The following is a 27,446-nucleotide window of genomic DNA, read 5'->3' as shown; positions in this document are numbered from 1 at the left end:
ATCCACTTGAGTTTATTAATTTCTCTCTTGGCAGAGAAACAAGAAAAGGGAGCAAACCATCAGAGACATTCACGCATCATTCATTCAATCAATATTTATTACATATCAGGTGCCAGGCACTGTGCTAAGCTAAATATAGATTTCTTACTTTATTAATATTCAAGTTATGTTATCTATGAATGTTTCAAAGAATGAAATCCTATTTTCCCCAAAATAAAAATTTTAATTCCTGAGATGCTTTTTCTTTGTTTCTGCCCAATGTGCCTTCTTCCATAGAATGGGTGATACATCCTAACACTTAAGCTTCCAGACTCTCCATCCTTCCCTCCAAAAGACCCCCTCCCATTATCCCTCAAGCAGCTAATGAGTATAAACTCATACTAGAAGCACTAGTGAGGCTCTCCTTATTTTAAAAGTCCTAGAATATAAATGGTAAGAAATAGTTCCTATCATTGCACTCAGATTTTTTTTAAATACATTTGGGTTTTGTTTTAGGGGGAATATTTATACTTGCTCAAAAGGCTTTTAAATACTAGTACACATATATATTCCAAATGCAGACAGGGTTGTATGCAAACTGGGAATACAGTAGTAAGAACACCACCTTATCAGGGAATTTCCCTTGCCTCATTTCAAAGGAGCTCCCCCCTCCTCCACCCTTTCCCATCTTCTCCCGACAACACCCAAAAAATGGCACCTATCCAAACTCAGTACCTAAGGAAGAGACCCACGCTGAGAACTGACCTCAGACAGGTCACTTTTCACATCAGTAAAAAAAGGGAGTTGGACTGGAGATTTCCGTGATCCCTCTATGGCCTGCGGATTATGGGGGCCAATCTAGTCTAATCCGCTGCACCTCCTTGGGGAGCTGATACACACGCGCACACACGGTGAATCCGTGCGCTTCCGCCCACTCCCACGCCGCACGCCCCCACTCCCCCAGGGACAGCCGGCTTACTGAGTTACACAAAACACCCTCACACCACCCAGAAGAAGAGTCAGGACTCTCCCTCCCTCAGCTGGGCAGTCTCCGGAGGCTGCTGACATCACAAAGGTGTCAACTGGCAACCTCATTGTCATGTGGCTCTCGCCTGGCTCCCCTTCACTTGCGAACGCAGGGAAAGAGTGAGACCTTTTAAAGCCGCCAAGCCGGCAGGCTTCCAGCGGCAGTCTGGGAGTGAGCAATCGGCAGAGCCACCGGGCTGCAGGGCATTGGGCCTCGCGTTTCAGCTTCTGTTCAGTTCTCCTGTAATGGAAAATCGCTTCGCCCAAAGCCAGAGTGTTACAGTTCTTTCCAGCGCCCCTCCCCCCGCCCCACCACGCCCCTCGGCAACCTCCCGATCAGAGGGACAGCGCCCGCTGGAAAGTGGAAGGAGGGTAGTCGCCGCTTCTTACTATGTCCCGTGCTTCAGGCCCTGGGCCTGGGTGGTTACTCTTTTCCTTTGGAATGGGACTGGTATCGGGGTCAAGGTGTCCAAATAACTGTCAGTGTCAAGCCCAAGAAGTGATCTGCTCAGGGGTCCAGTTAACTGAATACCCCTCTGACATACCTCTGAACACCCGGAGGCTGTACCTGAATGATAACAGCATCCGTTTTTTGCCAGCGATGAATCTAGGACTCCTCAGTGACCTTGTTTACTTGGACTGTCAGAAGAACCTGATTCAGGAGGTGATGGATTATACCTTCGTCGGGGTCTTCAAACTCATCTACCTCGATCTCAGCTTCAACAATTTAACCTTGATCTCCCCATACAGTTTCTCCGTGCTCAGCAACCTGGTGCAGCTGAACATCTCCAGCAACCCTCATCTGTTATCACTCAACAAGTACACCTTTGCCAACACCAGCTCTTTGAGGTACCTGGACCTCAGAAATACCGGCTTGCAGACCTTGGACCATGCCGCCTTCCATAACCTCATAACACTCCAGACCCTGTATCTGAGTGGAAACCCCTGGAAATGCAACTGCTCTTTCCTGGACTTCACCATCTACTTAATAGTGTCCCCTCTGAACCATCCAGGTGAGGACTTGATTGGGTGCGGGGATGAGGATGTGATGGCATAGGAGGAATTGGTTCCAGAAAAAGTGAAGTCAAAAGATGGTCAGTGTGGGAGAGAAAGCTGGGTAAAGTTGATTGAAAGCGTACTTATTGCCCTGCAGGATCCATCCTTGGGTTGACTGTAGAGGCAGTAAGGACCAGTAGAAAAAGTTCTAGAATAGCCATCCAAAGAGCTGAGTTCTGCTCCCACACTCAGCCCTTACTACTTGGCTGCCCTTGGGGAAGTCACAATTTCTCTTGTGCCTCAGTTTCCTGATCCATAAAGTAGGGACAATATTAACAAACATACAGAGTTGTCATGTCAACAGGAAATGATATGTGTGGAAATGGTAAAGTACTGTAACTGCAGAGTGACAAAGTAATACAGGGACACTGTATTCCATTGGTAAACTATTTTAATCTGTTTAAGTCAGTGACTGACTTTTTTCAGGATCTAAAAGTAAATTCAGTCATTCATAGCCAGCGGAAAATCCAGTAGTATGATATACAGAAGGGAAAGTTCAATAGAGACAGAGGAGGGGCACGTGAGCGACCTGGACATGAATGAGAAAGGGAGGAGAAGAGAAGGCTTTAGATATCTTCTTCGTCTTCAGATGCTAACCTCACAAGGAAGGAGAGCACGGCATGAATGGGTGGCGAATGGACCACCAGTGTCCACCGTGTCAAGCAGGGAGATTCCAATCTCACAGGCAGACTCTCAAGTCTTACCTGGTAGAGTTCCAAGCCAGTTGCTGCCACTCTATCCACTGTCCCCACCCCTCTGCCATGGTCCCTGGGGCACTCCGGTGCCTCATCCCTTCTTCTTTTCCGTGACTTTACTGTCCCATTCCCATCCTTCAATTCCCCCACTCCACCAATACCACTTTCACCCAGGGAAGTCAGAGCTTCGGAGAAATATGAAATAACCCCTCACAGAAAGCCTGGAGGCACTGATGTAATTAAACCCTATCAGAGCCATGTCTTCTCTGCCTTGCCTGGGTGTGTGTTTTTGAAAATATTTTCATGCACCAGCTTCACAAAAGTCCTGCTGAAGTTTCCACCCTGAAGTCCTGCCCATGTGGCAATATTCTAGAAAGATTCCTGACCAAAATGACAGACTTTAAGGAGCACTGGGGGAGAAGGAGCTGGGTGGTGAGAGCGAGTAAAAATGTGCCCTCCTGGCTTTCCAATGCACGTGTCTTGAACTGTCTTCCAGGCAGGGGCTGGACTGTGGTGAGGCAAGCAAGGTTCCCAGGTTGCAGAATCGAAGGTGGCACCGAGACTGTCTCCTTAAATTTTGTGCCCGAGGCACCTGGCCCTGCTGCCAGGTACTTCAACTTGAGTTAGAATAAATCAAAAGGAACAAACTTTGTCAGACCATCTTAACAGTACTAATCATAAAAGAACACAGGAGCAGTTTCTTGGGGGGCTTGCCTTGCCTCTCCAGTGATCATGCCTTCCACTTTTCTCAATGACTGGTGATGTGCTGGTTTCTAGAAAGCTCTCTAAAAGAGGGTCAGTGTTAATCATTCTCATGCATCGAATGTGATTTCCAAATGGGATTCTCCCTGTCAGCGTACACGTAACTAGCCTGTGGGCCAGCATCATCTTTTCTTGCGCCCTCCCCACCGTTCATACACATTTTCCTTGAGCAGAAACCACCAATTTGCCAGGAGGACCCCCTACTTAGCTGAAAAAGATAAGTAGTTTGGCTTCTTCCCCAGTGCCTAAGCCTATCACTTCACCTCCCACCAAATCTCCCGTAATCAGAATTTTGCTTATAAAGTTGTATCTTCTCAGAACTTTCAGGCTAACTACTTTGGACTCCCTGACTCAATTCAATCCAGGATTGAAAACGATTATAAACCAGGTCTGTTTCACTGCATATTTTCAAAAACGTCAGAGGCGGGTGTCTATCTATCTTGTCAAGCTCATAAGCTCCTCGTGAATGAAGAATCTGGCCTTTGAGGTAGACAAAGCTTTCATCCACTGGCCAGTGGGAGCTCCCCACCCTGACACACACACACACACACACACACACACACACACACAAACACACAGCTGCTAATCTGCTCATCTCCCTCTGCTGTTTGGTGGCGTAGAGGAACCCTCCCAGTTCACTTCATACAGAAATATGGTCTCATTGCTCCAGTTCACTATTATTATCTCTTAAAAACAGCAGTGAGCCCCAGGCCAGACATAGAATAATTTAGCTTTGTACCGAGCTTTGCAGCTGCTGAAGTTTTTTCACACAGCTGTTTCAGTTTCTTTACTTGAGTGTCACACCAACCCTTAAATTTTGTGCTCTAGGACTGTGGAAGAGTCTAGGATGGGTATTTTTAACCCCTATCCTATGGTTGAGAAGATAGACTGATTCACCCAAAACCACACAGCTACTAAAAGGCAAGAAAATGGTTTGAACCTCCTGATTTCAAATTTAGGTCTTTTCCCATGTGGCTACTCTCTCTTAAATCCTCAAATTACATAACTATGATCCAATAAGTCACTTTAGTTATAAATATAAGTCATGTTATAAGCATATGCCCACAGAACCTAAATTTCAACTTTATTTCCTATCTGTCTACACTTGGAACTCACACCAGATCATTTTCATTGGATAACAAGCCCTAGTCATCATAAACTCATATAATATGCCTGCACTTCCCTTGCAAACCGAGGTTTCACCCCAATCTACCCAAACTCTAAAAGAATGAACCTAACCTCAGTGTTTGCTCTCCTTTGCATGTTATTCAATCTGGTTCTCCCTTCCCGTACACATACACACACACACACACACACACAGCCACAAACATACACATGAACACACACGTAAACACATACATACATGCACATATACAAACACAAAGTTGTATCTACACAAACATACCATACATACATATATACATAATTACATACACACTCACCCACATATTACATATGCATGACACACATACACATATAAATGCACAGATACACATCAACACATGAACACACACACACACACATACACAAAAAGCTGAAAACACTCACGCAATAAAATTCATTAGATGCATCTCTTGCCCTTTAGCCAGACCTCAACATAATGGAAGATGTTTATTTCATGTGACTCTCATATGATGATTCATGTCTCTGTTAGGTGGAAATATCTTTGCTATTTACAAACACTCTAGTTGAACTCTCAACCTTTAGCCCACCTATTATACCACATTTTCTATCAAAACGGTACTCTCTGGCATGTTCTAGAATGGGATCTACACATCTCTTCCCCATGTGCCCAAATTTCAGGATACAGGAAGAATTTCTATGAAATAAGCTAAATAACCTGGTTATTTATAAAGGAGAATCCAACTTAAAGATGGGGTTCATTTTAGACCCAGGGAGATACTAAACCTCATTATTGGGAGATTTTGCCTGCAGTGCAGTATTGAGGTCTGTATGACAGCAGAATTCCAGTATATAGACCCCTTGAAAAGCAAGGTAGTGAAGTAAGGGACCTCCATGGTACCACTCAGCTCACGCATTCATCCATTTAAATATTTCTTGAGTGCCTATTATATGCCACACAAGTGTTCATAGAGGTAGCTAGCCAAGAACCCTGGGGTTGTGTATTGAGACTCATCTGACTATGGGCCACCTGCACCTTATGTGTCCCACGGTCCAATTAGGTGCAGCAGAACTAACCTCACTGGACACAGCAAGACAAAAAAGGCAAGCATGTGCCTTTTGGGGTAGAACAAGTACTTGGGACAGCCTCAGCTGCAGGTGGTGAAGGACGGCCACCATACAGGCAGGAGAGCCCAGTGTGAAGAGCTCAGGTTCTGGAGTGTAACAGATGTGGATCATGACCCTAGCCCTGCCACTTAGTATCTGTAGGAGATCAGATAATTTACTTAACCTCTCCACACTTCAGTTTCCTCATCTTTCAGACAGGTCTAGTAATAGAACCAACCTGTCTAGGGCTGGTGTAAGGATGAAATGAGAACATTTATAAACTGCCATTAACATTAAGCCTGGCACACCATAAACATTCAATAAACAAATGGTTGGCAGATGTAGGAAAGACACAGGATACTAAGAGAGTAGCAAATATCAGTCAGGTGGTCCCTGGGACAAGCAGTGGACTTCAGGAAGGCTCAGCCTTATTGGAGGACAGTGTACCCTGTCCAGGAGACATGACTGTACAGATGCATATGGGGATATAAATAGGAGATGGGAAGGTAGACAGCAGGTTCCAGGACTCTAATCCCTGAGAAAATGGGACAGAGGGAATCCTGGAGTTGAATATTGGATGAGTTATGCATACAGGAGTTCAGACACTGGGGAATAAAACCAGAAGCCCAAATCAAGGCTTGGTCTCAGTCCAGGCCATGAGACTCAGGGCTGGGCCAGCAGCAGCAAGGTGGCTCTTCCTGAGTCACCTGAGTCTGGAACTGAAGTTCTACCTTAAACACAAACCCCACTTCCAGAAACAGGGGTGAACATGCAGACGTCTTTCACGGGATGAGGGCAAGGAGGTCAGTTCAACTATGGGGCAGACATGGCCTTGGGAGAAGAAAGTCACCTACATGGTATAATTTTGTGATCTGAAGAGTAATGAGCAGTATTTTTGCCCCAGTCTCTCCCCATCCACTGCCTACCATTGGGCTAAAATTAGCCATTAGAGATTCATCCTTCTGGGTCCCTAAAAGTGCCCCAATCTTGAAAAGGACTGTGAACAAATATGTAAGTTCCAGGGAAGCATAATATAGGTGCCCCTAAGCTTTTATCAACTTTCATATCAGAGGGAAGAGTGAGTTCTTGGGAAATACAATTAGCTAAGATTAATTCTGCAGCAGTGGGGGAACCTTGAAGGAAGCCAAGATCCAGGAAAGAAATGGAGAGGTGTTAAAACAAAAGACATGAGGGCAATAATATGTCCTTCCCCTATGTCACACCTTGGCTAAGTTCGCCCCCCACAGAGGGGCTGTAGAGGAGGCTGAATGTTTTATTCACCTTATTTCTTCACAAGGCTACAGCAGATAGGAACATCAAAACTCTCCCATATTGACAAGAGATTTGGCGCTATTATCAAGAGTCTTCCTCAGAGGAAACCCTCCAATGATATACTCACCAGATGCACTGAAAACTGCCCAGTCCTCAAAGAGTTCATGTATTCACTTTCCAAACACAAAAATCATAGCAGAAATGGAGGTGAGTTGAAATGTGCTGGTTGCCTGGATGCTCTGATCAATACAGAGTTAAAACAGGTTCACAGATTCCATTTCCTTTTGGGCTCAGGTCAGAAAATAGGAGAACTAATTCCTGGCTGGAACTGTAATTTTCTAGTCATTAATGCTGTTTGAAGGTGAGAGTAGAAATTGAGCTCTTCCCAGGAGAGAGCTCCCCAGCAGGACAGGGTTGAATGCCTCTGAAGATGCTCTCAAAAACTCACTAGCTCTAGGCTCCTGGACAGAAAAAGCCTGGCTTCCTACATCCCCTCCACCCTCAAAGTCTGGTCCAGCACTGTCCAACAAAAGCTTCTGCAGCAGTAGAAATGGTCTACATCTGTGCTGTCCAATACACTACCCACTAGCCACATGTGGCTATTGAGCTCTCTTGAAATTAGGCTAGTGGAACTGAGGAACTGAATTTTTAATTTTACTTCATTTCAATTCATTTAAGTAGCCGCATGTATGGCTAGTGGCCACCATATTGGTGGGCGAAGCCTTTAATATAGGAAGATATAGGAAGCTTAAGCTGGAACTTTAGAATCTAGCCACCTCCCAGGTAAGTGGCTATAGAGCCCAGCCCAGCGTGGAGATCTTCTGACACCCAAGTTCAATGTTTTCTCCCCTGCCATGATATTTCCTTACTATCAGGCACATCACAGTCTATTCAACTCTGAAACATTTATTGTATGTTTATTATGTGCCCAACATTGTATTTATGTTGCTGGGGTGCTTTATCACAGGGAAAGAAGTCATAATTCCTGTCTTTGATTAGGCAAATCTAGGGATACCAGAGAGAGAAAATGCAGATGAAAGCCCGGAAGCCTTATCCCAGCCATGCCACTGTGTGATTTGGGGCAAGTCATTTTTCCCTCTGAGTCTCATTTGTCTGTGAAACAAGGGAATAGGATTAGATACTCTATAAATCCCTTCTAGTTGGCAGCCTATGGACCTAAATAGAAAGATAAGATGCACTTAGATGAAGGAAGAGGAGAGCAGTGGTCAGCAGACAGGGTCCCAGGTGAGCAAGTGCACAATGAGTCCTTGTCGAGGTGCAGGTGTTCCTAGAGATGAGGGCTGTGGTCACACAATTAGGAAGTGCGACCTCTAGCTCCTGCACTCTCCCGCCTCCTGTCTTAAGCACCCTCTCCTGGCCTTGAACAATGCCTCCACCTCCCAGGGACTCAGTGCCCTGGACTTTCCCCCCAAGGCCTGGCCTGCTCCACCAGTGGTTCTCAAACTCTAATGAGCACAGGAGCCCAGGCTCCACGTCCAGAGGTGATGACTCAGTGAGATGTTGGGGCAGGTGCTCCTTAGGCCACATTTTGAGAAACCCTAGGACAATGGTCTGGGTTCTAGCTCTATGGTGGCTGCTCCAACTGGTGAATAAATTGATTTGCACTAAGATGTTAGTAGCTGATAATGTTTTGACATGTCTCCCTCAAGGGGCATTTGCAATGTGACAGGGAACAACCAGAAACAGTGAGAATTCAGAAAATCACAGGCTACTAGTGTAGATGTGGAGGTAGTCTCAAGACAGAGGGTCCGTCTGTGTCAGCCCTTAAATTATAGTCCTTAGGCAGTCCTGCTTAGTCCGATGGTGGGGCCCACAAGTCAAAAAGAGGAGTCCGGGCAGGAGTGCTGCCGAGGCAGGGGGACAAAGCCACTCAAGGACATCTGCAGGGAGCAGATGGGTTGGATCATGTGCTGTTTCAAGTCCAAGTCATTTTGAGGGCATTTTGAACAGGGAACATCTCAGTTTCATTCTGAGGCTATTTCATCCTGTATTCAAGGCTGCTCTCATATGATAATGGCCCCGTTTCAATCCACCAAGTACAAAATCATCTACACCTGCGCCAAAACTTAGATTTCCAGAATGAATTCAGGTCCTCACACCCTTCCACTATTAATGCTAACCCATCTCCTCCATCAGGGAAATTGCAATAAAGACCAGACACCAAAAAAGGGAACAGCTGGGCAGCAGTCATTGCCAAGGCTGTCAACTGCTCCGCTAGCACATCTCTCCCACCTTATCACGAACACCCTGGCCTTGTGGCTCCCTCCTGCTGAGAGCCAGAGGAGCAGCCTCATGAGGACAATGAGGGGGCTGAGAGGGGTGCAACTGATTCAGTGATCCCTAAATCATCCAGAAAATTCGAGAAGGGATGGGGATGGCAAGGATGTGCAGTTTGGGAAGGACCTCTAACTCAGCCCCGATGGAATCCCTGAGGGTGGATGATCTAAAGTTCCCTCAAGCTCAGAAATGCCAGACCTCTATGCATGGCCCCTCTGATCGCCCAACACCACTCAGGCCCCTGGAAGGAGGCAGTGCAAGGCCAGCCAAAGCAGCCAACCTCAGTTTCTTCATCTCTAGAGATGAAGAATTCCCCAAGCTATAAGGAATCCAACAAAGCGTGGATGCAGCTAGAAAGAGAAACAGGGGTCCAGCCATCTAGGGCCTTTGTTTATGATTTTTCTAGGGAACATGCAATGTATCCTGAGAAGTTTTGCCAGGCAGGCAAGATGGATACAGGGCTAGGAGGCTCGTATGGGCATTCAGACAAGAGAGGATGGCAGCCTATGGCAACAGTGTGGATGAAGAGGTACAGACAGGTCAGAAGGAACTGTTTAGAAGGTAGAAGCAACAGGACTTGGGACTGAACTAGACCCTCCCAGAGTTCCCTGTACTCCCTTTGTGACTCTTAGCACAATAAACAGATTTGTATTAATTTAACATTTGTCTTCCCTGATAGACAGGATGGTCTGTAAGAGCAAGGAGCAGGTCTGAATCTTCAGAAAGATTCAGACACAGAGAAAATGCTCAAGAAATATTTGAGTGAATAAAAAATCAATGAGACATGGAAAATAAAGGAAAGGAAAAAAATCAAGTATTGGTTTGGACAACTATGGGGGCTCCACTGAGAGGAGGGGCAGGAAGGGGTTAGGGGAGAAGCCAAGTCCTATCTTGAACGTGTTGAGTGGGAGGTCTTTGTGAGCCAGGAGGCATTTGGATATTCTGACCTGAAATTCAGAATAGAGAATAAAATATATGTTTGGATATCATCAGCTCACTGGTGATCATCAAAACCAAACAAAGGATGAGATCAGCCAGGGAAAGAGTTTAGAGTGAGAGGGTAACAGGGCAAGGACAGAAGCTTTGGGGAATGCCAACATATTGAAGCATCAAGTAAGAAGAGCAGAGAACTTAATAAAGTGAAGGGACCAGCAATGGAAATATGGTGCAGGGTGGTGTGGTCTTTCTAGACAGAGGGAAAAACAAGTGCAAAGGCCCTGGGGTGGAATGAGCTCGATGTAGCGGAAGGTGGGTATGGCTGAAGTGGAGTGAAGCCAAGGTAAGAAATGAGGTAAAAAATCAGAGGCCAGATCTTATAGGACCAACAGGCCATGGAGAGGCTTTTGACTTTATTCTAAATGTGACAGGAAGTCATGAAAGGGTTTTGAGTGGGAAGTGACACGATCTATGGTTTACAGCTGGCTCCCACTGCTAGATGGAGAGAGACTGTGGAAAGTGGGAACACAAGTTAAGAGGCTGTCACAGTTCAGGTGAAGGGAAGACTGTGGCTTGGCCCAAGGGAAGACTGTGGCTTGGCCCAGGATAATGGTCCAGAAGATAAGAAGAAGTAAGAATTGGGATATATTTTGAAGGTAAGACTAACAGGATTGTCTCATGGCTTAAATTATGGGATGTGAGAGAGGAAACAGGAAGGGCTCCCAAGTTTCTGCCTGGGTGACTGGTGAACGGTGCTGCCTTCCACCACGGAACTTTTCTAAATTGCCTATTATCCATGAGGATAATAACTGTCCACTCTCTGGATTTTTCTGAGAAGATGAGTTATTATTCAGCAGGTCCAGCTCTAGGCCAAACTGAGAGCAAACTAGGGTTTGCCATTAGCTTCCAGGAACTGCCTGGTACCATCCTCCAGACATGTCATGTAGCTGGCTTCCCTCCTCCATCAAAATCTGCTCAAGAAAGGCAGTAGCAGGGGTTCCCCAGGGAAGGGCTTAAGTCATTGGCTTCTTTTTCAGAGGATTTTACACTTTAAGCCTTCTTTTATCAGTGGAATGAAAGGTTCTATCTCCTGCTGACAGAATTTTGGGCACTGACAAGCACATGAGAAGTATTATGAGGAAAAGGGGTCTTTCTACCTCTAAATCTTGCCCATATACAACCACTTATACAAAAAAACCAGTCCTGTAGACTAAAGAACCTTTAAAGCACAGGAATAATCAGGTTGAACTTGCTGGATTTCAAGGTTGTTCCTGTAATGTTCCAAGAGTCTATGAATCAGGTTTAACCTTTACCAAGATATGAACTCTTTATCCAAGGGAAAATATTGTATCAGATAAGAACTGTACTGCCCAAGCCCAAATCATCCAAAGCCAAGGATGCTTCAGACCAGGAGTCAGCACACACTTTCTATGAAAGGGCAAATAATAAACATTTTAAGCTTTGTGGGTCTTTGTTGCCACTATTCACTCTGTCATTTGTAACATGAAAGCAGCCATAGAATATACATGAATGAATGGGCATGGCTGTGTTCCAATAAAACTTTATTTACAAAAACAGGCTGCAGGATGGATTTGGCCCACAGGTTGTAATTTGCTGAAGCCTGGCTCATGCCATCAAGGGAAGACAGCTGGGTGATGAGGAAAAGGAGCTCTAGGGAGGCAAAGGTAGGAGCCAATGGAGGACTAGAAATGCTCAGAGGACCGTGCGTGAGGGTCTAAGAAGGGGACCTTGCTGGCCAGTTGGCTTTGGTGGTGCTGGGCTGCTATACGGTCCAGTCTAGGTTTCCCTCTAGGGAGTCTTCTCCTCTGGGCCACCCATAGTACAGCAGAATATGATAGTGATCCCCTCAAATTCCATCAGAAACCAGTCCTAAACAACAAGGCCAAAAATATGAGTTTAAGAACTGCTGTATGAGATTAAACCAATAATCCACCCATTCTCTATGCATTCAATAGGCATTTATCAAACCTCTATTGTGTACCAGGCACTAGGGATACAAAGGTGAACAAATAGGGTCTCTGCTTTCAAACAGTAATTGGGAAATAATAATAACTACCTTTTGCCATCATGCTGGCAGCCCTTGCATCCTCAGCCCCTTGCCCAACTGCACTTACCCTCATTTCCTTCTCTGCAGTCTCAGAGGACACTTCAAGGCTTACCCCTCCATTTGAACAGAACAGTCATCTGTTCCTGCCTCCTCCAGGACTTCACACCCCTTAGCTCACTGAATCCTTCCCCAGACCCTCACGAGGTAAGCAGGGATTGGTATTGGCCTAGTGTAGAGCAGTCCAAGGTGGCAAGACGTTAGCTGACCCACCTATAGTCTTCTATCTCCCCAGGTTCCCTTTCCTCCAGCCGAGCATTATGTCAATGACATTGACCCTAAGGGGCATTAATAACAAACAATATTTAATTCACTCAACAAACATACTTTGAGCTCTAGTATGTGTTAAGCACTATTCTAGATGTTGAGGACACAACAGTGAAAACAAATCCATGTCTTCATGGAGTTCATAATCCAGTGGGCGGAGGCAGACAAATGAATAGGTAGTTGACAAATACATAATTTAGCTGGAGGAAAAAACACTGAACATCTAATGATGTTCAGGCAAGCTAGGGCCTAAGGAGGAAAAATGAGGGAATTAGACCTTTCTCTATGTTCCAGGTGGAAGTTTCATGACAAAGTGCTCAAGCTGATAGAAACTGGTATTTGCTCTCCAAGGAGCAGTTGCAGTGTAATTGAGAGAGAAGTCTCCAAATTCTATCCTCTCACTTTACGTGGCCACCACATGGAGGCTGGCCTCCTCCGCTCAGCCCAGACAGTTCCTAAGCAAGACTGCCCAGGGAGCTCAGAACAGCCTGCTCCTCTGGAGAGCTAAGCAGACCCCAGAACTGTGGTCACTTCTGCAGACCAAGAAAAGGAGCAGTTCCTCTTAAAACCACCAGGTTCTAGCTGGCTTTCTGAAGGAAGGCTTTCTGGGCTCCTGCATTAACAGGTGTGGTTCTGGGCCCCAGAAGCTCTTGCTCCTCCATGCATTTGATTTTGGCGGACAGGTTTTCCACCTGTGAGCAACGTGCCGCATGTGGAACTAAATAAGGGGGTAGTTTATGTTTCCTTAGGAACTATTTGCAGGAAGAATTTAAACATTAATGATACCTGTAATTGGACCTGGGCGCTTTAACTGGGGCAAATGCCCTGCACCCATGAAGTAGAGCTGAGGAAGTGATAAGATGGGGCTTAGTCACATGTTTGTAATGTGATTGAAAGCCCTGGGATTGTGCAGCACACAGAATACACAGCAGTACCTGGTAGCCTTTTCTCAGAGGCAAGGAGATCAAGAAAGTCAGAGACAGAATAATTGAGGAACAATTTATTCATGCTGTAGCCTGGGAATAATTAAGACTACTTAGTGGGGTGCTCAAGAGTAGAGTTTAACTTTGTGAAGCACCTTATATGGTGTCTAGCATATATCAGACATTCCAGGATGAGTAGACGGATCTATAAACTCTAAAGTCATCATACTAGACTAGGAAAAGGATGCATGACTAACAAGCTAAAGAAGAGGAAATGAAATAATAAAATAGAAGGAACATAGTCAAGGGATAGGATCATTTAAAAAGTAGGACAAATGGAAAACAAACGGTTAATCCAAATATATCAGTCTAACGTTAAACATTAATGGGCTGATTAAAATACAAAGTTTGCTAGATTGATGAAAAACAAAACCCAACTACATCCTGCTTACTAAATATCCCTTAAGTATAGAAACATAGAAAGATTAAAAGTAAAAGGATGGGAGAAGCTACACAATGCAAACACTAACCAAAAGAAATTTGGTACAGCCATACTAATGTCATCAAACAGAGTACACTTTAAGGTACGAAGCATTACTACAGATAATAAGTGATATTGATCAATGAGAAAAGTGTAAATCTACCAAGAAGACGTAACTTTATATGCATCTAATAACATAGCTTCAAAATATGTGAAGCAAAACTTGACAGAATTATACAGAGAAGTAGACAACTGCATAATCATAACTGGTGACTCTAACATACTTCCCCTGTAACTAATAGACAACTAACAATCTAATAGTAACTGAGACAATAGTTTTGAAAAGTCAATAAAGTCAATAAAAAGTCAAAGAATATAAAAAGTCGATAAAGATATAAATAAAAATCAATAAAGATACAGAAGATCTGTATAAAACCACACCCTAATCAACATACAATGTACTCAACAAAGACAGAATACATTTTTTTCAGTGCACATGCAAAAACTACTAAAATCGACTTTATGTCCAGCCATAAAGCAAATTCTCAATAAATCTCAAAGGACTGAAATCATAAAGAGTATGTCTCTGACCACAGTAGAATGAACTAGAACTCAATAATAAAAACATTACTAGAAAATCCCCAAATACTTAAAATTGAGTAATTCATTCAGTGAATGATAGCTCTTATTATCAAGAGCAGTAATGATCAGACATGGATTATGTCGTCAAGAGCTAAAAGTGTCTCTAGTAGGAGAGAAAAGATGTACCCCTTTTCTAGCAAATAACCACCAAGCAACATAGAATGTGATAGGTGCAGTAAGAATGCTACTAAGAAATGCTATGGATGAGTTCGGAGTGGGAACAATCACATGACTGCCCTCTGACGTGGTTTGGGAAGGGTTATTGGGGGTAGATGCATTTACACTAGACCTTGAAGGATAGGAAGGACTTGATCATGCAAAAATTAGAGGAAGAGATATTTGATGCAAAAAGAGCAGTGTAACGAAGCTAACTACAGATAAGGGGGATATGTAATCAAGGAATAAAGACAGTTTAATTTGACTGGAACAAAGGGTGGGGTACTGGCAGAACTCAGAAGTAAGGTGGGAAAGGCAGGAGGGGGCAGATCCTGAGGGCTCTGAACACCAGGCCAGGTGATCTGGATGTTATTCTGAGCCCCACAGGGGAGTCAGAGGAGGGTTTTGATCCAGAGTGTGCCTGGCAAGAGCCTAGCCTGCAGAAGGGAAATCTGGCAGGAGTGTGTGAAATGGTCCGGAGCTGGGAAACTGGGAATGGGTGGAGACAGACCTGCTAAGAGTTGAGAGCTCACACCTTGGTGGTGACAGGCAATGAAGGGGGGAGAGTGAATGCAGCAGTAGAAAAAACCTCCCCACATATCCACCCACATCCCTCACTTAAAAGCAGCCTAACAATGCATTAAAATCACTGCCTAATTGCTCCTTTCAAGGTAATGCTCCAAAATGGAGAAATATGCGTTTAATGTTTAGTCTCATCTCTGCCACCCAAGCCCCAATTTAAAAGCCTAATCCTTTTAAAAATAGAATGAGATAAACTCCCATAGGCACACTCCAGACCCTCAAAATCCCACGTTCTCCTTTCTCAAATACATCTTTCTTCGTATATTCCCATGTGGTGTCTCTGGCAGCTTGGGCAGGTGACTTAAGCCCTCTCTTGCTAGAATTCCTGAAGATGGCAGGAGCCTCCCCTCCTCCTCCCCAGCCCCACTCTTGGGCCTCCTGGGCAAAACCCCAGAGGTCCTGGAACCAGGCTGACTAGAGACAGGTCTTGAGGTGTAATTGTGTTCCTGTCCCTTTACAGCACCCTGAGATGGAGGCCCAAGGCCCCTTTCCCTCTCCCATGGGCCAGGGTTGCCGTGAGGGCCACTGTCCCACACTCAATTCTAGAGAGGGGCTTCTTCCTCTCCTTTCCTCTGTAGTCTTTGCAACCAGTGGATGTGGCAGCCCCCAGGCTGGCTCCCTCCTCCTATGTCTACAGCCTCCTCCATCAGGGAGTCCTCACAGCATCACAGACTTCAGGCCATCTTCCTGAAAGTAACAAATGACTTCACTACAGGTGCACTGACCCAGAACCAGGGTGCAGGGAATAGCGTCCAGCTTGGAGAGGACTTAGCGCTCAGCCTGGACAGCTCTCTCCAGCCACCCAAAGCCAGCTGCCTCCTACCCAGTCACCTCACTTCTGTATTCCTTTCCCTAATTCTCCTGCTTCTAGCTCCAGTCCAAACCTGATTTCCCTCATGTCCTTGGTCACCAAGGCTATCAGTGTCTTCACATAGTCTGGAGTTTCTACCCTGATCTAGGTGAAGCTTCTCCCCACACTTGCCTCTCTCTGTATCTCCCACTTCTGCAAAAAAAAAGCTCAGATAGCTCAGTCTGGGTTTTCTCTGTCTCCTGTCCCCTGCCTGGATCCTGCAGGTTATCCAAAACCTTCAAGTTAGGAAACCTTCCTGAGTCTCAGTTTCCTTATGTGTAAAACAAGGATGATAGTGTGTGTCAACGTTGCTGTAAGAATTCAACGAGATAGCATTTGTATATCACTTAGCATGTAGACAGAACTTGGTAAATATTAGCTGCTATTATGATTTGGATCATAGTTGTCTCAAGCCCTGGTCTCAACCCTGAATGTGAGCTCATTTACCTAATGCTCATTTATATTCACCTGGACACCGCTCACAGGCACCTCAGCATCAACACGGCGGAGTATATGGAGCTAGAAAAATGCAGGGCTGACGACAGAGCTCTGAGTCATCTGTGTATCTGTTGTGCACAGTGTACTGTGTGCACTATTGTGTACAATAGCTTGCCTTCTCACCTGCGTCAGTTAAATCCTCCTAACTACCCTGAGAATAGGTATCATCCTTTGTAAGATGAGGCAATGGTATTCAGAGACAGAGTCAGACATCCTGCTGAAGTTTACCAAATTAGTAAGTAACAGTGGGTTTGAACCCTAGTCTGTCTGGCTCCAGAGCCCACTTTGCCTTCTGTTATATACGGAAGTCCGCAGTGCTTGGTGTGGAGAGGTGCTCAGAGAAGGGGCCAGGCAGCTGAGGCAGTGGCTAAAAAGGACTGAAGGCTCATGTAGATCACATGATCATCCAGTGATACCAACATCATCACTGAGAAACAGAACTGCTTCCGGTATTGGCTGTCTCTTTTCCCTGAGCTCCCCCTTGATTTCTTCAGGTTGCGGGCAGGTGGGGCTGAGGGTGAGGCATAGAGAGCACACAGTAGGCATTTCCAGAGAATTTTGTCCCTCCTAAGTGGCGTGCGATGACATTGGGTGGCCTTAGTGATCCCTGGCTGGGCTCAGGAACAGGAGAAGGAGAAAGGACAAGGCGGAGGGGGAAGGAAGGGGTCAATAAGAGGAAGGGGAGACAGAGATGATGAGCATTGGTGGACTTCTGTGGCGTGTCAACACTCCACGGCAATCTTGCTTAAGTTTCCAACCTCCCAGCTCCTGCTGTGGCCTCTCATTCCTTGAGGAGCCTTAAAAAGCAAAGCCCATTTTCAGGAGGTGAATCTGAACACAGCTAAGCCTCGGGCAAAAAGCAGCCGAGGAGCAGTCTCAAACCTTAATGTGCCCAGAGATCACCTGGGGATCTTGTTAAGATTCAGCTTCTGATTCAGGAGGCCTTGGGGTGGTGCCTGAGATTCTGCATTTCTAACGGAGTCCATGTGATGCCAATATCGCTGGCCCGCAGACCACACTTTGAGTAGCGAGAGTCCAGACAGCCTCTCCAAGTCCCCGCTGGCCTCAGGACCCTGGGAGTTCTGCTGTTTCAGCACTCTGCCTGCTGTGTGTTTCCTCTTAGATGAACAAAATGCCACGTGCCTGGAGCCCACAGAACTGGCAGGGTGGCCCATCACGAAGGTGGGGAACCCGCTCCGGTACATGTGCGTCACGCACCTGGACCGCCAAGACTACATCTTCCTGCTGCTCATCGGCTTCTGCATCTTCTCCGCGGGCACCGTGGCCGCCTGGCTGACGGGCGTGTGCGCCGTGCTCTACCAGAATGCCCGCCGCAGGTCGAGCGAGGATGAGGCAGAGGACGAGCACGGGCAGAGGGTGGAAGTCAGCAGGAGGATTTTTCAAAGCAGGGTGGACTCTGGCCAGGACGGGTTTCCTCAGCTGATTTAGTTGCCAGGGGCTGCTGTCTGATGGACCTTTCCCAAGCTCCCTGCTTTCCATCTTGCCCTCCCCTTCCCACTCCTCAGAGCTGTCTTAGAGATTGAAGCCTACTAGTAAAATAAATAAAACATTTGGTGGCCATTTCACAGGTTGGTCCTTTCCTGTTCAACCAACCCAGGGATAATTCCTTGATCTCAGAAGGATGGCATAGAACAAAGTCTAGAGAAGCTGTTGGAGGCATCTAAATGCTGAGGAAGGCCACCCCGAAAGCGGGCCAACTTGTGTTTGATGAGCACCTACTATGCTATGCCCCTAAACTAAGTGCTGGAGGGAGGGATGTGACAAATACAAGATCTGAGATCCGTCCTCAAAGATCAACAATTTAGGGCGGCGGGGGAGGGGGGTGGCAGTCAAGATTAAAATGATTCAAATGGAGAAAAATACAAGGCAAAATGACAAGGACTAACATGAATGGAATATGTCTATGGGCTATCTTCACACTTTACCTCCTAATTATCACAACAATCCTAGTTTACAGTGACACTATTTTACTCAAATGGTAAGCAGTACAGCCTCCCAAAGTCCACATTCTTTCCTTTAAACAAAGCTGCCTTTCAAAGAAATGTTTAGCAACATAACCCAAGGTTCGCCGTGTCAGCCTTGGACAAAACGAAGGAGAGAGGCACACAGAGCCGGCCACCACTTACTGAGGCCTTACCAAATGCCCAGCATCCTACCACGCATCAGACACATTTTCTCATGGGGTTAATCCTGACAACAACCAGGTCAGGAGGTCATTGTTTCCTCATTTTTCTGATGCTCAGAGAGACCAAGTAACCAGCTCAAGATCACACAGATGATAAGATGCAGAACAATTGCTGAACCTCAGGCTACCTGACCCCAAAGCCCATGCTCTATGCACTGTGACCTCCTGTCTCTGATGAAGCAACAGAATAGCTAAGTATGTACCCATATGGTCCTGCTCTCAGGACTGCTTAGAAGAAGGGAAACAGAGCAGAAGGCAGGGGTGGCTCAACCCAAAGACCCGTTCCAGGTTTCCCCTTTCTCTCTACCCAGATCAAATCATGCTCACGTCCAAGACTAGATCAAAGGTCCGCCCATAGAGCTAGCTGTCCCTAAACCCCCAACCAGACCTGCCTTAACCTCTGCACTTCCGCCGTGAATTGCACGTTATTCCCCCAAATTTGTCTGGTGTGATGGTTAAGAGCATGGGCTCACAAATAGGATTCCTACCCCTGGTTTTGTCCTTACACCTGTGTGAACTTGGGCTTCCTACTCGTCATGACCTTGAGGACAGAGACTGCCTGTTATTCTCCATGGACACAGCACATGCCTTACACAAAGTAGGGGCTCAATAAATGTTTATTATTGCATTCTATTTAAATCCCAGCCCACCAATCATTCTTATTCTGTTATCCTGATTGTGAGGGGCGACCATGGACAAGTTATTTAACTTCTCTGTGCCTCAGTTTCTTCATCTGTAAATGGCACTCATTATAGTGCTTACATCATAGAGGGATATTGTGAAACTAAAATTAATATCAATTATAATAACATATCCTGGAATAATTTTAGACTTACAGAAAAGTTACAAAGAGAGAACAGAGAATTCCCATCTAGCCTTCACCCAGTTTCCCCTAAAGTTAGCTCATATTACAGTTATCTCACAGTACATCTGTCACAACTAAAAAACTAACATTGGAATATTACTATTAACTAAATTTCAGACTTTATTTGGATTTCACCAGTTATTCCCCAATGTCCTTTTTCTGTTCCAGGATCCAATCGAGGTTACCACATTTGCATTTAGGATATTCTTAAAAATAACAATATATCTAACATTTATTGGGCATTTCTGTATGTCAAGCATTGTTCTGAGTGTTTCTATATATATCGACTCATTTAACTGTCAAAATAACCCTGTGAGGTGGATATTATCATTATTATTATCTCCATTAGATAAGGAAATTAGGGCTTAAGTAACTAGCTCAACATTACACAATAAGACCAGAAGTCAAACCAGCTCTGTCTGACTGTTTCCCCCAAACCACTAGTCAATAGTAGCTCTCAAGAATTTAAACTACCAAGATAGTCTTGGCAAAAGAAATCTGAATTGCAGCTTTGCACAATAGTTTCTCCCCTAAGAGGCCCTGGATCTTTCCACAAAAAAAAAAAAAAAAAAAAAAAAATGGACTCAGCATCTTCTCTGACTGGCCCTGAAGAGACTGCAGTGAATGGTCAGAATCAAGATGTTCGGGGATCTTACAGTCCAGTTTGGTGGAGACATAAGTAAACAGGTGATTTCAGGCCAGAGTGGTAAGTGAAGGGTACGCCTCGGGGTTCAAAGGGACACAAGGGAGGGATACCTAACCCAGAAAGTAGTAGGGAGTCTTGAAAGGCTTCCCTGAGGAAGAGACATCTAAGCTGAGATTTGAAGGTTGGGTTGGGATGAGCCAGGCAAAGTGGCAAAGAATATCTGTGGGCGAGGGGGGACATTCTAAGCAACAAGAACTACACATGCAAATGCCCAGAAGTGGGAAAGAGCCTGACACGTCATTATAGCTAGAATATAGAGTGGACGGGAAGGAAGACAGGAGAGATCATGTAAGAGAGAGACCCAAGGCCAGACTCTGAAGTCCTTACGCATACCTTGTGTTACTCAGGGTTATGATAGGTTCCGCTGCAGTAACAGATAAACCCCAAAGTTTCCTTGGCTTAGCACAACAAAGACACTTTTCACTCATGTAAAGTCCGATGTGGGAAGGGCAGCCCTCCTCCATCCTGCAGCTACAGCCTCTAGAACACGAGCCTCAGGTCCACTGCAGAAGAGAGAAGAGATGTAATAGGCATGTAGCTCTTACCTCCCTGGGCCTGGAAATGACACATGTCACTTTCCCTCACACTTTGCATGGCCCCAACCTCATGGCAGTCTGTGTGCCAGGAAAGCAAAATGCGATGGTAGACAAAATACTGCATCTAGCCTACCGTGATAAGGAATTTGAAGTGTCCCCTGGGGACCCCAAGGTCCACTCGAGAGTTTTTAGCATGAGAATCACACGGTCTAATTTGTGCTTTAGAAAGCTCACTCTGGCTGTAAGGTCTTCACCTTAGGTGAAGGGAGGGAGGTATGACGGCAAACAAGGAAACTAGCATATTGCAGTTTTCCAGGGGAGACAAAGCGTGACGGAGCAGGGGCCGTGGCACTGGGAACAGAGAGAAGCAGATGAATGTCAGTTACGTTGGAGGTAGAGTTGACAGAATTCTGTGAGTGACTGGACAGGGGAGGTAGGGAAAGAATGGATGGGCAGAGGATACAGAGAAAGTAGAAGGAGGTAAGGAGGGTGCCCGAACTTCTGATTTGGACAGCCAGGGGCCTGGTAGCACCAGTCACCCAGGCAGAGAGAACCATCGTGGTGTACTGGATGTAAAAACTGGCCAAGCAATAAAACATGAGGAGTGGGGGGAGGTGGGGAGACAGAAGATTAAATCATTATTCTCTTCAGTGGAAAGTCAATAGACAGTGCCTAAAATTGAAAAATCAGATAGCAGCAATGTAAGCATATTCTTTAGAGATACCAAAAAAAATCAGTCAAAAGAGTTTCAAGTGTCTGCCTCTGGGGAGGCAAAAGCATGGGGGAAAAGAATGGAAAATTGCTGTTTTTCATAACAAATTTTGTAGAACTACAACTCTTTAAATAAACTATGTGCTTCTGTTTTTGATTAAAATGTTTTTTTTTTTTTAAAGAAAAGACTGGCTTGTCTAGGGTGTTGCTACCTTTAAGAGGTGTCTTTAACCACCTTTTTTATACACAGGGGTATCCACATGATTTCAAAGGGCAATGTGCCTGCAAAGGGAATGTTCCTACTCCCTGCCAGATTTCTTCATTCACACTGTGCCCCTGAGCTTGAGTCTCAGAAAAACCAGAGAAGGCTTTCTAGAGGAGACCATGTTTAGCCTAGATCTTGAAAAGTCATAGGATTTCCTGGAGGAAGGGACACTTCAGATGGATGGTAAGGGTGAAAGCATGGAGGTATGACAGAGATGTGTTTGGGGAATGATTGTAGTTCTGTTTGGCAGCCTGAATGACATATTGAAGTGACTCTAGGATGGAAACAGAAGATCAGTCAGGTAGCTAATGAAACTGATTTTCACAAAATCTGGCCCATGGGCTACCTGTATCAGGGTCCTAAGGATCCCTCAATGCTTCTAAATCCTCAGGAGAGGGTGAGACAATAATTTGCATTATAATATGTTCTCTCGGTGAATCTTATACATACTAAAATTTGAGAAACACTGGTCAAGCACGAGGAGATAAAGTCCTGAAGTAGTGACCATGTGAATAGGAAGGAAGAAATCGTCACTAGACCTAGGACCTCATAGACTGCCAGGGCCTCTTGGGTCCAGAGTTGACCTCGGCCATCAGGTCAGGGTAAGTGGCCCTCCTGCCTGCAAAGAAATGCATATGCTGGGGAATCAGCAACACCCAACAGCTCCTGCCCACCACCTACGGCCATTCCTGCCTCACTAAAAGGACCCCCACTTCACATGATATGGTAGGAGAAATAGTAACTTCCAGTTTCAGCTTTTCCATTACACGTGTGATCTTAAAGATGTCGTTTCATTGCTTGGGTCTTAGTTTCCCCAAATGTAAAATGAGGTGGTTAGACTAGATTACCTCAAAGCCCACCTCAAGTCTAACCTTCTGAAAACAACTATGGTTAATATCCAGAATATACAAGGAACTCCTGAAAACCAAAAAGATAAATAACAAGAACCCCAATAAAAATATTGGCTGAGAATATGAATGGGCAACTTATAAAAGAAGAAACCCCAAAAAACTAACTAGCGTATAAAGAGGTGCTCACACTCATTAGTATTCAGAGAAATGCAAATTAAAACAATAGATGTTACTTTACACTTATTAGATTGGCAAAAAAATTGAGAACTGGATCATGTCACATGTTGGCAGGGGTGTGCACTGCTGAAGGAAGTAGAGATGGATACAGCCAGCCGGGAGAGCAATCTGGCACCACTTAAGTCGGATTGAGTGTGTGCCTACCCTACCACCCAGCAAGTCCACTCACTCCTGGGTAGATCTCCCGCAGAAATGATCACACAGCCTATAATGGAACACACATGAAGACATCCATTGCAATGTTATGTGTAGTGGCAGAGAGTTGGAAGAGTGACTAGGTTAAATGTATAGAGTGCTATCGAACAGTTATAAGCAACTAACTAGATGTACATATAGCAAGATGGGTGGATCTCAAAAACACAATGCTGAGTGAACAAAGGGAGAAACATAATGAGAAACCTCTGTGATTCTCAAAATCCTGAAACACTGTGGTAAAAGCTAAAGTTCTTACACTGTCCTACAAAGCCCCTCATGATCTGCCTCCCCTGTCTCCATCACTCCACTTACCTCACTGACATCATCTGCTACCAGTGTCCCCACTACTCACTCTGCCCCAGCCTCACTGGCTGCCCTGCTCTTAACACAGGCCAGGCACTGAGACTGCAACAGAGTCTTTGCACTGGCTGTTCCTCTGCCTGGAATTACAAGCTCTCAAAATCCCCTCCACACACACACACACCCACACACACACACACACACACACACACACACACACACACACACACAGTCCCCCTTGCCCTGCTCTATTTTTACCTGAGACAATAATGAAATGTAATAATAAGTAAATTTTATAATCGTCTGTAAGGTAATGAGTATTGTCCCACATTTACCACTAGAAGGTGAGCTCTGTGAGGGCAGGAACTTTTGCCTGTTTTGTTCCCTGATGTCTCTCAAGGCCTGGAACAAAGCCTATCATAAAAGGGGCCTTTATAAACTTTGGTTGACTAAATAAATGAATGGTGAGTGGGAATGAGAGTAAGAGTATTAAATAAAAAAGAGAGGCACCTAGCACCGGAGAATGATGAGGAGGCTCAATTTATTGAGGGATATGAGTAATTTAACTTTGTGTGCCCAAGATTTACAAAGGGGGGTGACAGGCGAGCAACGTCTCATCACCCTCCCCACCCCCCCACCCCAGCTCATCTGTTGGAGTTCTTCTTCCTGCCAGGTCTTTGTGGAATGAGCAGGAAAAGTCCTGGCTGTGGGAAGAACCCTCTGCTTTGTCTACACAGCTGCTGTCTCTGAGATTTCACGGCTGCAACAGGGCTGAGGGCACCTCCTGGCATACACGACTCCACCCAGCATCTCACACTCCTCAAACACAGGACCTACCCGAGGAGGAGAGGACTGGGGTCCACACAGAACAGCACCTAATATTGTTAGAGTGACTTCCACCTCACAAAGGCTTTCCACAACTTTGAAGGAAATTACTGTCCCATTGGATGGATAAGAAAACTAACATTTAAAAAGGTTAGCAGTTGGTCAGAATGGCCATCCTCAAAAAGTCTACAAGTAATAAATGCTGGAGAGGGTGTAGAGAAAAGGGAACCCTCCTACAATGTTGGTGGGAATGTAGATTGGTGCAGCCACTACGGAGAACAGTATGGAGGTTCCTTAAGAAACTAAAAATAGAGCTACTATATGATCCTGCAATCCCACTCCTGGGCATATATCAGGAGAAAACTGTAATTTGAAAAGATACATGCACCCCAATGTTCATGGCAGCACTATTTACAATAGCCAGGACATGGAAGCAACCTAAATGTCTATCAACAGAGGAATGGATAAAGAAGATGTGGTACATATATACATTACTCAGCCACAAAAAAGAATGAAATAATGCCATTTGCAGCAATATTGATGGACCTAGAGGTTATCATACTAAGTGAAGTAAGCCAGATAGAGAAAGACAAATATCATATGATAGCACTTAAACGTGGAATATAAATATATATATATACACAAATGAACTTCTATACAAAATGGAAAGGAAAGAGACTCACAGACATAGAAAACAAACTTATGGTTACCTAAGGGGAAAGGGAGGAGGAAGAGACAAATTAGGAGGTTGGGATTAACACATAGACACCACTATATATAAAATAGATAACCAACAAGGACCTACTGTATAGCACAGGGAACCATCCTCAATATTTTGTAATAACTATAAGGGAAAAGAATCTGAAAAAGAATACACACACACACACACACACACACACATAACTGAATCACTGTGCTGTACACCTAAAACTAACATGATATTGTAAATCAAACTTATGGATTTGATACAGGCTATCTAAAAGCTAATGTTAGAAAATAAGGCCAAACAAATCGTCTCCTACTATTAAGACTTTAAAGGGATTATCCATTCTTTGCAAGCAGCCAGATGGCGGACACTGTATACTAGCCATCATCAGCTCTGGCAATAATAGTTCTGGTACTTGTGGGGGTTAAGGGAGGAACCACCAGGAATATGGGGCAACCTAAAGGCAATGCTAAGTGCAGTCAGATTAAGAAAGGGTGCAGGCTGGTTGGTTTCTTAAGCAGGCCAATTATTTAGGCCAAGAGATTAACGTTTAAGAACAATACAGTCTGGTGTATGACTTGGGGTCTTCTTGGATATCACTCCCTGGACTCATTTAAGTGACACTGGCCTCATTCCCAGAGAGCAAAGTGGATCAGAACTGGCTTAATCCTTTGATCTGGTATCCCTCAGAAGTAGTCCATGGCTTGCAGTTCTTTATCTCCAGTGAACTTGGCACCATGCAATGCACATGGCAGGAGCTCCATAAAGCTCCCTGAGCTGCAGACTCACTGAAGCCCACATGGCACAACTTTACATTGAAGCACTGAAACCCTGCAACTCTCCTTCTAAGAAGCCTCTTAGGGATTACCAGCTTCCAGTAAAAATCGATTTAGGCTGATCTTGTCTTAACCCCTCAATCCTACCCAGTAAACAACAAGTAAAAAGAAATTCACCATAATGATCAGTGTTACCTACACAGTGAGATATTTCCTTGTAAGCTGCATGAACCTTGAACACATTATAATCTCTGTCATTCTCATCTTCCCTCAAGTTAAAGTGGGGATTAAACTCAGTTTGCGGTTCTAAAACTGAGAGATTCTTTACATAAAGGACCTATACCCCAAATCACAAACACAGAAATTTAGAGGTGTAAGAGATATCAGACCTCTTGTCCACACCTTTATTTTTATTAATGAAAAAATTGAAGCCCTTTAGGCTTCACCTCTTTAAGGTGAAATGACTAGTTTAAGGTCACACAACTGGTAGGTGTCAAGTAACATTAGTCTCTGAGTCCCATCTGAAAGGCAAGCTCCCTGTACATTGGTGCTAAGGTGGTTCATTTTCTCCCTGAAGTTCCATAGAAAAAGTTCATTTTTCTAAGGCTTACATTGTTCCAGGGAGAAAATGAATGGGGTTTAGTCCAAAAGAGTTCTACAAGCAGAGAATTTTGGTTTCTCTTTGGAACAGTTTTATTTAAACTCAAAAGAATTTTTAAAAACCTTGTTTGGAGAATAAGACAAAACTCTTTCTCAGACTTTGAAGCCCAGACAGAGAGTTACATAAGCAAACAATAACATTGCAAGACACATTCTATGCACATAAAGATATGCATAAACGTTTTTATATCATAAAAGAGAAAACAGCTCTCAGCCTGGAGAGGCTGGGGAGTGTCTCAGCAAGGACGGGACCTCTGAGCTAGGATTTCAAGGATAGGGGTCAGGGTCAGAACTTTCCATACAGAGGGAAGCATGTGCAAAGTCCCCAAGGTAGGTGAGGGCATGACACACTCAAGGATTTGAAAGGGGAAAACATTGTAGTGTTCAATACAGACAATGAGAAGAATAATGCAAAATAAAACAGGAGAGAGAGAAAAAGCCAGATCACGCAGGACCCTCAGGGCCGTGGAAAGGATTTTGGGCTTTATCCTAAAAGCTATAGCAAGTCATTGAAGAGTTTTAAGCCAAAGAGAGAAATGGCCAAGTTCAAATTTTTTTAAATGACTCTGGCTGTAGTTGTAGCACAGAAAACAAATTAGAAGGGGAAGGAAAGAACACAGGGAAACAACTGGGGCTATTGCAGTAGTCCAGGTGACAGAGGATCATGATCTGGGGTGGGGGTGGGGTGGGAGGAGATGGAGGGAAGTGGCTGATCAGAAAGGCCCTTAAGAGACAAAGGCAAGGTAACCTGCAAATGGACTGGATAAGCGAGGGAAGGAGAAGGAGGTAGCAAGGATGCATACTAGTGTTCGATGTATACAAATGGCTGG

The 27,446-nt window shown here is 44.8% G+C and overlaps 1 protein-coding gene and 1 long non-coding RNA gene across 2 annotated transcripts in view; both read left to right on the top strand.

Moving 5' to 3' along the window:
• The window catches only part of LOC309636003, a 702,830-nt gene that overhangs the window by 601,164 nt on the left and 74,220 nt on the right, over positions 1 to 27,446 (top strand). The window lies entirely within an intron of this gene.
• Positions 1,142 to 21,693, top strand: LRRC52 (leucine rich repeat containing 52). Its single transcript, XM_082406922.1, has 2 exons — positions 1,142 to 2,018; positions 17,901 to 21,693. Exons 1-2 carry the CDS (start codon positions 1,397 to 1,399, stop codon positions 18,224 to 18,226), a joined length of 948 nt encoding a protein of 315 aa, XP_082263048.1. The 5' UTR covers positions 1,142 to 1,396; the 3' UTR covers positions 18,227 to 21,693.

Source organism: Balaenoptera borealis, assembly GCF_965194805.1.
Source record: "Balaenoptera borealis genome assembly, chromosome: 1".
NCBI lineage: Eukaryota > Metazoa > Chordata > Mammalia > Artiodactyla > Balaenopteridae > Balaenoptera > Balaenoptera borealis.
Note: the sequence above shows the minus strand (reverse complement) of the source record. Positions and strands in the feature narration are given on the sequence as shown.